This window comes from Bidens hawaiensis, unplaced genomic scaffold (assembly GCF_021521415.1).
Source record: "Bidens hawaiensis isolate Kalapana, Puna unplaced genomic scaffold, B.hawaiensis_p1.1 tig00013993_1, whole genome shotgun sequence".
NCBI classification, from domain to species: Eukaryota; Viridiplantae; Streptophyta; class Magnoliopsida; order Asterales; family Asteraceae; genus Bidens; species Bidens hawaiensis.
Genome location: NW_027492202.1, coordinates 588,024 through 597,819, shown reverse-complemented (window position 1 = coordinate 597,819; position 9,796 = coordinate 588,024). Strand labels below are relative to the sequence as shown.

At 33.3% G+C, this 9,796-nt stretch overlaps 2 protein-coding genes across 2 annotated transcripts; one reads left to right on the top strand and one right to left on the bottom strand.

Annotated features, from left to right (window-relative positions):
- Positions 1 to 267: 267 nt before the first annotated feature.
- On the top strand, positions 268 to 2,859 carry LOC143545714 (uncharacterized). Its single transcript, XM_077037549.1, has 3 exons — positions 268 to 580; positions 1,721 to 1,789; positions 2,029 to 2,859. Exons 1-3 carry the CDS (start codon positions 332 to 334, stop codon positions 2,572 to 2,574), a joined length of 864 nt encoding a protein of 287 aa, XP_076893664.1. The 5' UTR covers positions 268 to 331; the 3' UTR covers positions 2,575 to 2,859.
- A 633-nt stretch (positions 2,860 to 3,492) lies between these two features.
- LOC143545712 (uncharacterized) lies at positions 3,493 to 4,463 on the bottom strand. The gene is made up of 2 exons (XM_077037548.1): positions 3,829 to 4,463; positions 3,493 to 3,748 (listed from the first exon to the last, which is right to left on the bottom strand). The coding sequence occupies exons 1-2, from the start codon at positions 3,973 to 3,975 to the stop codon at positions 3,644 to 3,646; spliced, it is 252 nt and encodes an 83-aa protein (XP_076893663.1). The 5' UTR covers positions 3,976 to 4,463; the 3' UTR covers positions 3,493 to 3,643.
- Between the last annotated feature and the right edge of the window lie 5,333 nt (positions 4,464 to 9,796).

The window sequence follows — 9,796 nt, the reverse complement described above, 5'->3', positions numbered from 1 at the left end:
CTAGTTAATGGCATTTTCAGCACCTGAAAATCAACCATATTGTAAATAACAATGTCTAATCGGTTCGGGTCTCACGAGTCTTACCTGGTTTATGCTCACCCATATGGACAGCAAACGCGTCTTACCCATCGTACCTGATCAGGACCCGACTCGAAACCGGTTAGTGATATTTTTAAAACCTGGTACTGACCCTATTATAATATAACCGGACATGATAAGGTCAGGTCTCACGGGTCACAAGTCACAACTCAAACGTGGCAAGTCTCTATCAAAGTTGACCCCCCAAAATACCATTGTTTTTCTTTTTTATCAGCTTGGTCCAAATTAAACCATGCAGTTTCGTTTACTTGCGGCACCGTCATCTGTCAATTGCACCGGAATCACCTTCTCTCTCCGTCGTAGCTACAATCGTAACCTCATTTTCCGTACCGGCACTTCGCCTGCGCTCTGCCGCCATCGGATCATCGTTCCATCCGCCGTCTCAAACAATAACCAGCAGGATCATTACGCTCTTCTAGGCGTATCAGCAGACGCTTCAGCAGCGGATATTAAGAAGGCGTATCGTCTACTTGCTCGAAAGGTAGTATATAATATTATATATTATATATCAATTGCAATTTGTTTGTGTGATTTCAGTTTATGTTGTTACTTAGGATGATCAATTTGTAATTACGCGTCAGGTTAGGGTTAAAATCAATCAACATTTTGTTGAAATTATGTGAATAATGAGAACCAGGCTTTGATTAACAGTTTGTGTCTGCTTATTTATATCAAATGTGTAGACCTTAGCCCCAAAATCATTGAATCCTTTAATATAGAATATGCTCATTAAGTTAGATTTTGATTTTTAAAAGGAAAGGTAATAAAAAATATTTCTAAAATCTGCGTGTGTCGTAACCATAGCTGTTGTCTGTTGACCTTTCTTTGACAATTTTATCCGTTTTACGAATGTCCTTACTGGAAACAACCTTGTTAGTATCTGTTATCCGCGTTCCAGAATCACTTTCAACAAGAGTCTATGCAAGGTTTCGTTATCAATAATAACGTCTTACAGATGTTAGTAGAATATCAATGTACCAGGTCTTACCAATGTTAAAATTATGAAAATAGTATCGGGCATGTATTGACTTGCTGTTTGACAGCTTATTGATAAGCTTTCCATTTTCTGTACTCGAGCTCATGTGATGAGCAAGAAGCATCTTACTGTATGCAAGCTAACCAAAAAATCCTTGACAGTTTATATCTACCATGTGCTTTTTGCTATTGTTTTTAGATGATATTGCAAATGAATATTAAACAAGATAACATAAAAACCACAAATATAATAAGCAAAGGCCGTCACTGTTGATGATTTCAGCTGACTAGAATTCTGTCAAGATATGTATTATGTAATCTGGTCATAACTGATGCACATAATGATGTGAGTTTATATTTCATTTGATAGTATTTCTAGTTAGCATGTGGCCATTATTTTTGTTCTTCGCGTTCCAACCACTATGTTACTTGTGGGATAAGTACTACTCTGGTACTTGATTTCACTTTGTATGGTATTTTCTGCTTATGCTTATTCTTTCACTTATATCACTTCAAAATGGGAACAATATTTGTTAGCCATAAAGCCATGTGCTCTCATTCAGCTCTCTTTCGTCTAGTCTTATATGGCACACACACGTGATAAGTATTACATTTGTCGTTATTAATGATAATCTACTCATGCCAGTATCATCCAGATGTTAACAAGGATTCACAAGCTAGTGAGGTGTTCAAAAGCATCCATCTTGCATATGAGGTTAGATTCTGTTTTTTGGATTTTAATATGTTTAATATCTGTATTTAGTATCACATGATAAGGAAACAAACTAGAATCCTTGTAACACTTTTTATTTAATCAACATATTTTTTCGTTAATGAGGCGTACCGAAGAAAACAGTAGATTATTAAGTAACTTAAATTAAGCAAAAGATATTACCCTTCGTTTAAAAGCATTACATTCTTTCAACTATTTAAAATCTGGCTAAAATCTGGCAGGTTTTATCTAATAACACAACAAGAAGCCAATATGACAAATCTTTCCAATATCAACCAAGCTGCAGCCCCCCATGGAGGACATACAACATTAACTTAGAAAATGAAATAAAATCTCACCAGTGGTCTAGTTTAAAAGAGAAAATGAAATATCACAAAGGGCGTGATTTTGATGTCACCAATGAAAGAGGTTCCTTCATTGATGTTCTAAGATCTGCATTTCTTTCTATATTCTTGCTGAAAACTATAGGGGCAAAACTGTCATTAACTTTTAGCAGCGTGACGGCTTTGCTTGACCCAGAACTGGACGGTGGGTATAAGGTGGGTTATCTGGTTGCATGGATGCTGGGGGGTAGAAATGGAATTTTGCTTAGTCTGTGCCTCTCGTTTGCTAATTGGGTGTGCGGAAAAGCAAGCGGTAATGTTGTTGCACAGGTGGCGGTATCGATGTGGGTCGGGTCAAATCTTGCAAGGTTTGCTCCAATTCCACAAGGTGCCATCCTTACCCTTCTCTACATGTCTATTAAGCTTCAGGCTGATCTAAACTGAAGCTACATCATAGTTTTCACCTTTTTTTCTTAGAGTAATGTTTATAATTTCATTGACAAAATTATTTGTATATAGTTAAAAATGCTCAGATTATGTTACTTATGAAAAAAAAAGGTTTTTTTTAAGTTCATGGTTACCTCATGATTTGACGTTCGCATGTGAAAATGCAAGACTGTTAATTAGTGGTTACTTCATGATTTGAGGTTCATATGTGAAAATGCAAGACTGTTAATTAGTGGTTACTGGTTACTGATGATTTGAGGTTCACATGTGAAAATGCAAGGCTGTTAATTAGTGGTTACTTCATGATCTGAGGCTCACATTTTGTTCAATTTTGTTAATAAATAGGTACAAGTTTTTTTTAAGTAAAAGAAATAATGAGGCTGTAATCAAACTATTCGACAGCCTTTTCTTTTAATTTGTTTTTACGTGACCCCGATACTGTGTACATGAAACTAGAAAAAACCGACCCATGACTTAACTAACCGAATCAAGCAAAAATTGACGTGGTTTTACGGTTTTGCATAAACCAAATTCTTTAGTTCGGTTTTGTGTGTAATTAAAACCGAAATTACCAAACCGAACCGACTTTATGGATTTTGATTTTTAATTATATTTTATTTTGAATGTTAAATGATTTGTGAGAATTTAACAAAGTGTAAACCAAATCTTTTAGCCAAAATGTAAAATAATCAATTAATTATTAATTATAACAAATATTTAGGCCAAAATTCTTTACTTTTGGTCATTCTTTTTCCGACTAAGGATTTCAAGCCCAAATGTAAAAAGCCTGAAAAAGGCGAAACCAAAACCCATTGGTTTTTAAAAACTCAAAGCCCGACCCAAACCAACCCCTAGCTAGTCTATAGTCCAAATTCACCCATTTATAAGCAAACATGTTAAATAAGATTATCTTGATTCTTGAGATGGCTATTAACATTAACTTCACATAAATTTGACAATTTATACATTGATGATACTAAGAGAAGAAGTAGGTTTGACTTTCTTAATACATGAAAACGTTATACGATAACGTGTTATTTTTAGTCAAACCCAAGGTTTAATGATTCTAAGAACTCTTCACTTTCCCATCTTGCCTAATCTGGTTTAGGTTCCTCCATAGATACTTTCCACTAGCCATGTCAACAAATCTCCATAATCCATTTTGAGCCATCTGAAATCCCATTAACACATAAAACAATGTGAATATGTTGTCATAGGTAGAAAATGGTCAATTCATGGAACAACAATTACCTTGATGATGCTAGATTGTTTGTTAATCGACGAATCATCGTCAAAAACATCGTTTTCGGTCTCAGATGAGGTTTGAACTGACTTCCAGGCCATGTAGCCGGCTAAAATTGCTGAGAAAAACACCAAAAGAAATCTCATGGGACACATCTTTTTGTTTTGTTGTTGATTGAGATTAGTTGTTTTTCTTTTAAGGTTGTGGTAGAAAGTAGGATATGATTTTGGAGATAGATTGATAACAGTTGGTGGTTGTTAATATTTGGTTAATCTTTTTGGTATATATTATAGGAGTAATGTTAATGTGTAGAGTAACGCGTCTCTGTATCAGTGGATTTGGTTTTGAATTTACGAAGTCAAAAGTTGGCTACACGGCCTACACCTACTACTCTTTCCTACAAGGGTACTAATGCCATTTTTTATTTCTTTTTGATATAGTCTTAAAACGGGTATTATTAACTATTAAATATTACACGTTATCTGAAGTGGTCCAGACTGGCTAGTCGAGTTACATAACTGGTTCAGTTAAGCACATTTGAAGCGGTCACGGAGGTGATTGTTTGATAAAATTAGAGAAGATTAAGTTAATGCAATAAAGGAGGTGAGAATTACAGGCTTAATTGATAATTTTGGTTAAAGATGTTTCTAGTGTAGTCTTGTGAATTTTTATTAAAGATGTTTAAATATTTTAAAATAACTTAGACAAATTTAATATATATATATATATATATATATATATATATATATATGAGTTTTGGTTATTATCTATATTTATTTATATAGTAAAAGAGAAGGTTGGCGCTACAAAACTGAAATAGTTTTAAGGACTTTCATATATATTAGATATTTGTGCAATTAAAAAGTGAAGTTGGTTCTGGTCTATTGGCTTTGGTGATGTTATTATATTAGATGGTGTTTTCTTGACTTGACCCGGGTTTGATTCTTGGCAAAAGAAAATATTTTCTTCATTTTATTCCATCTATGTCATTATTGGTGGGTCATCAAACCTCTTTACAAACATGAAAGCGGGCATATCAGAAGTGAACAACCAGTATTAGAAAATGTTGATATTTTATTTCTTGATTAAGTTTTTGATGTATACGTACAGAGGTTGCTATATATGTATAACTTAAAATGCATAAAACTTTCCTTTCCTTTGCTTTAGACCTTTCGTGTTTCATAATCATTTGTTTTAGTCATGTGTTATTCTTGGATAATTTCTAAGTTACTTCATGAGGTATAAATGTTTGGTAACTTATTTCCGAAACACTAATTGAACCATTTGAACATGCATTCTAATTGAAGAAGAGCCGGTATCTGAAAGTTGCATTTAACTATTATGTCTTTAAAGTCAAGTATTATTAATGATGATTTTTTAGGCAGATTCCTAAACACAATTTGGGTTGTTTATAACTTTATATGAAAGGAACGTCACTTTCTACGATGTTACAACCCCTGCGTTTGCAGCATAGTGGTGAATATTGGAAGCATAGAGGCACGCTTCACTCTGATTTTGCAGATTCCATTTGTAATATAGGTGGCGAGGAAATTTCGCTTTTTAGCGTGGCAACTTTTGTTGCAGCCATGTCTGGAACCTAAGCCTTGGGGAATTAGGTTCATTTGCCACTAAGTTAGCTGCATAGTGGTGAATATTGAAAGCATGGATGTATACTTCACCCTGATCTTGCAGAAAGAGTTGTAACATCATTGTTTTCTAACCTATGATGATCAACCTCGAGAGGAGTCAATTGACTTTCGGTCACAAGGATTACATGCCCGCCGCGGGTAAAAATACTAGTTGGTAAGTATAGTTGACTTGATGTGAAGGTACTAGCCAAAACAAATTATTAAATAATAACCAAGTTTCATAATTGTTTAATTTAAGTTAATTTGAATAAAATAATTATTAAATAGTAAACGTTATTCAAATATGTTTTATTATATTTTATTTGTTAGGTCAAATTATTTTACAAATTGGGACGAAAATGAGAAAAATGAGAATGATTTATAGCCACACAAAAAAACTTATTAAAATAACCATAACTCAAATTTAATAAAAAAAACAAAAAAAGTAAAAACACAAAAATGTTTTCACCATCTTCCTTGATAAAAAAAGACACATTGTTGTGAGAAAAATGTTATTGTGTCTTTTTTTGTTTATCATTGTCTTTTGTGTTTATTTCGTCATTGATTGTCTTTTTTTTTCGTGACACTGTGTATTTTTTTCTTGATATTGTGTTATATTACTCAACATTGTGTTATATTTTGCGATATATCATGTCTTCTTTTTAGTTATAATTGTGTCTTTTGTTCATTTTCGACATTGTGTCTTTTCATCGTTTTTTTTTGGACGAGAATGACGGAGGAAACATTTGAGTTTTTAATTTTTTTTCGTTTTTATTTATATTTTGAGTTGTTTTTTTTTAATTATTTGTTAAAGGGTTTTTTGTGTGGCTAGAAATCATTCTCACAATTCTTATTTTTGGGTAAGTTTGGCAGGAAGCTTTTAGAAGCTTCTAACTTTAAGTTTTTAAGAATAAAGTCTTACTCAATTAAAAACTTTGTTTAATTTAAGAAACTTGAAACTTTTAGGGTAGGAGAAAAAAACTTAAAGCTTAAAGCTTATAATAGTAGCGTTTAAAAAAGTTACAAACTTTTAGTATTTTAATTTACTTAAATAGCATTCCAAAATAAATATATTTACTGTTATTGTTTTTAGTTATGCCAATTTTAGTAAGTGGTATACGTTTTACTAAAATCTCTAACTATTCTGCCAACCATCTAAATATATTTAAAAAACTACAATTACCAGCTTCAAGCCACCGGTCACTAGGTTAGCTAGCAGCTAGTTTTGTCTTCATTTATATTTTAACCTTTTCTTTAGTTGTCTCACTTAATTTTAAAATTTATAAAATAAATCATTGAAATACTTAATAAAATCAAGTGACTCTATAGGAATAAAAGAAACACATCGAACCACGTTACCCTTCTATAAATTGAATCCAAAATCAATGCATTGTATTCGGCATCTTCTTTTGACTACTTGGCGCCTACCATATTAACCAAAAATCAATCAATGCATGATTTTTTAATACAAAACTGTGCAAAAATCCAAACAAAAGTCCAATCCGAAGTTGTTGATTTTGGTTCACATTTTGATCCATCCAAAATTGTATGATCAGATTCACATGATGAACGCCCCTACCATTCATTATTGATTATGTGATTATCGACTTGTTAATTTGTGGAAAGCGACTCGTTCAATATCTACTTTCAACCATTCATCTTGAGCCGACTCGTTCTCTTTCTATTTTTCCCGATCGAACCACACAGTGGCGAAACTTGACGAAAATGCCAGGGTGGATTCAATACGTATAAAAGAATTCATAATTAAGTGGGGGTGGCCGACTCAAAATCTCGGACGAAACGGATAAATTGACCCTACGAATACAAATTTTCAGACGAAACACGCATAATTTACACTACTGAGCAAGAAAATGGAGGTGGCCATGCCCATCCCGAGCCACAATACAAGCTTCCCCCTTGGAACCACACAGGTCGTGACCGTTCTTTCTTCTTGCCCATTTTCATTTTTTCTTACTTGGTTTTCTTGCTTTCTTTATTTACTGTTCTTACTCTAACTTGAAAATGAGCTTCTTTCTCTTGCTTGAATTCTTTCTTGCTCTTTCTTCTGTCAAAGGATCAGATACTTGCTTCATACCACTCCTGGTGAACTTGCTATCTAGTTTTATGGTGAACATTCTACCGACCAACTTGCTGACCAATTTTCCTTCCTCCTGGTCCACTTGCTATTCAGGTCTTCTTGCTACATGCCTACTTGATAATCGGACCATTTTACTTGATTTGCTGATCAAATTTTCTTACTACTTATAGAACACGAACTTGCAATCAAATAATAGATTCATAACGATCCGTGATCATAATACCCAAACCCTTGCTTGTAATCATGTTTCTTGAACCTAAAACAAACTTGTGATTTCTTTTCTCCTCCTTTCTTCACATAGCCCCGCAACTATCAGGGTTGCTCCCCTACTTTTTCAAAACCTCCAAACTCTGATACCAATTGTTGAAAATCAGGCCCATAAACACGAACACATAATTTTTATCTAATCCAAAATCGACTATTTTTTTATTATTATTTTTGACGCTTTAACCCGTTCAAGTTTTTTTTATCACTCTTGCTATTAGATTAGCTTTCAATGCATACAACACCTTGTTTTTTGCGATGGCCCAATAAGTTACACGAGTTTATAACTCATAATGTTTTATCCTTTTCACTTATCACTCAATTTTTCTTATTTTATTTTATTTAACTATAATAATAATAATAATAATAATAATAATAATAATAATAATAATAATAATTGTAAAACTGTATTCATAACTGGATTTATTTAGCTATTTATTTGATTCATTCGCCATATAGGTTCACTCTAAAAGAAAGTTTAATGCAAGATATATATTTAATTAATAATACCTTATCTTTTAACACAAGAAGGGTATTCTACAGTGCGTTATTTCATGTCCACAGCTTGCTTATCAGCGTGAAGTACGTGAAGTTTGTCTCGAGTGATAAGCAAGCTCTACAGCAGCTGTGGATGTACAATTTGTATGCTTTAAGACCATGTGAGTTGCTGAAGAAACACTAATTAAGTTAACCACAATTTTTTCACAAGTGAATTATATGTACTTTTAAAAGTCCAGTACATTCCTAGGGTTACATTTTAAAAGTCCACTACATATAATTCACTCATGAAAAAAGATTTATTCACGAGAAAGCTGAATACATTCTTATAGTGACAAATATGACATTGACCAATTCCAAATGTTGAATACAATTCATTCACGAGAAATACAAGTATATATTCTTGTGGTGACAAATGACAATCCTTTATTTAAGATAGAGGATTCATGAGGTTGTGACACATGTCCAGGAGGTAGAAAAGGAGATTCCAGATGGTAAGTCGATGATAAATGTTGGTAAAATGAGTTTATGTAATCCGCTATTTCAAATAGAGGATTCCACGTGTCAGATCCCGTTGACATGGACAAACGGTTGTCGAACAATCGTCCGACTTGGAGACACACGTGGCAAGCATGCTTGCGTGTACTTGTAATCCGTCATCTCAGATGAAGGATTACCTAAAAGCACTTATATTCTAGTCTACTACCTAAAATCACTTTTTTTTCTCCAAACCACATAAATCATCAAAAAAATTCAACCCTAATAACCATCGTTTGATCATACGATTATTCTTTGTAGTTCATAAAAAACTCTCTCAAAATTCCATACTTAATTCTTGCTTAAATAATTTGAGTTTTATCCTATCAAAGCATTTGGGAACCACAACTTATTTTGATCTTAAGAGTATAATCACGACTCTCAGCACACCCCTTGTTCGTCCGTGCTCCACATCCCACAACACAAACTTTGTGGGTGCTCTTAGTCAAACATCTCGCCATGTAAGTTAAAAGGAGGCGTCAAGAGGGGAGATGTAACCTAGTTATCACCCAAGAAATACAAAGTGATGGGATCCACTACCCTCCATCAATCATACCGGCTCTATGTGGCTATTTCATGGTACAACGTTTGTACGTAGGGCCTATTTGCTTTTCTGCTATGTTATTTGTCTATTACAAGTTGGTGTTCTTTGAATAATTTGGATTCAAGCTATTTGTTATTTATGTAAATGTGGCATGTCCACTCTGTTCCTATATTTTTATATTATAATTGAGTGGTTTCATTTGGATTGTTGTTGTAAATTATAATTTGTTGCTAATTTGTTTTACATAATTTTACATGTTCATTATATGGAAAACAAATCTGTTTTACATGTAAAACAAATCGGTTTAACTACACGTAAAAAGTTTGGTCTTACTTGTAAAACAAATTGTTAATAGGTTCTTAGCAGCAATACATGCACGTAGATGGGAATATGAGAACTTTCATACC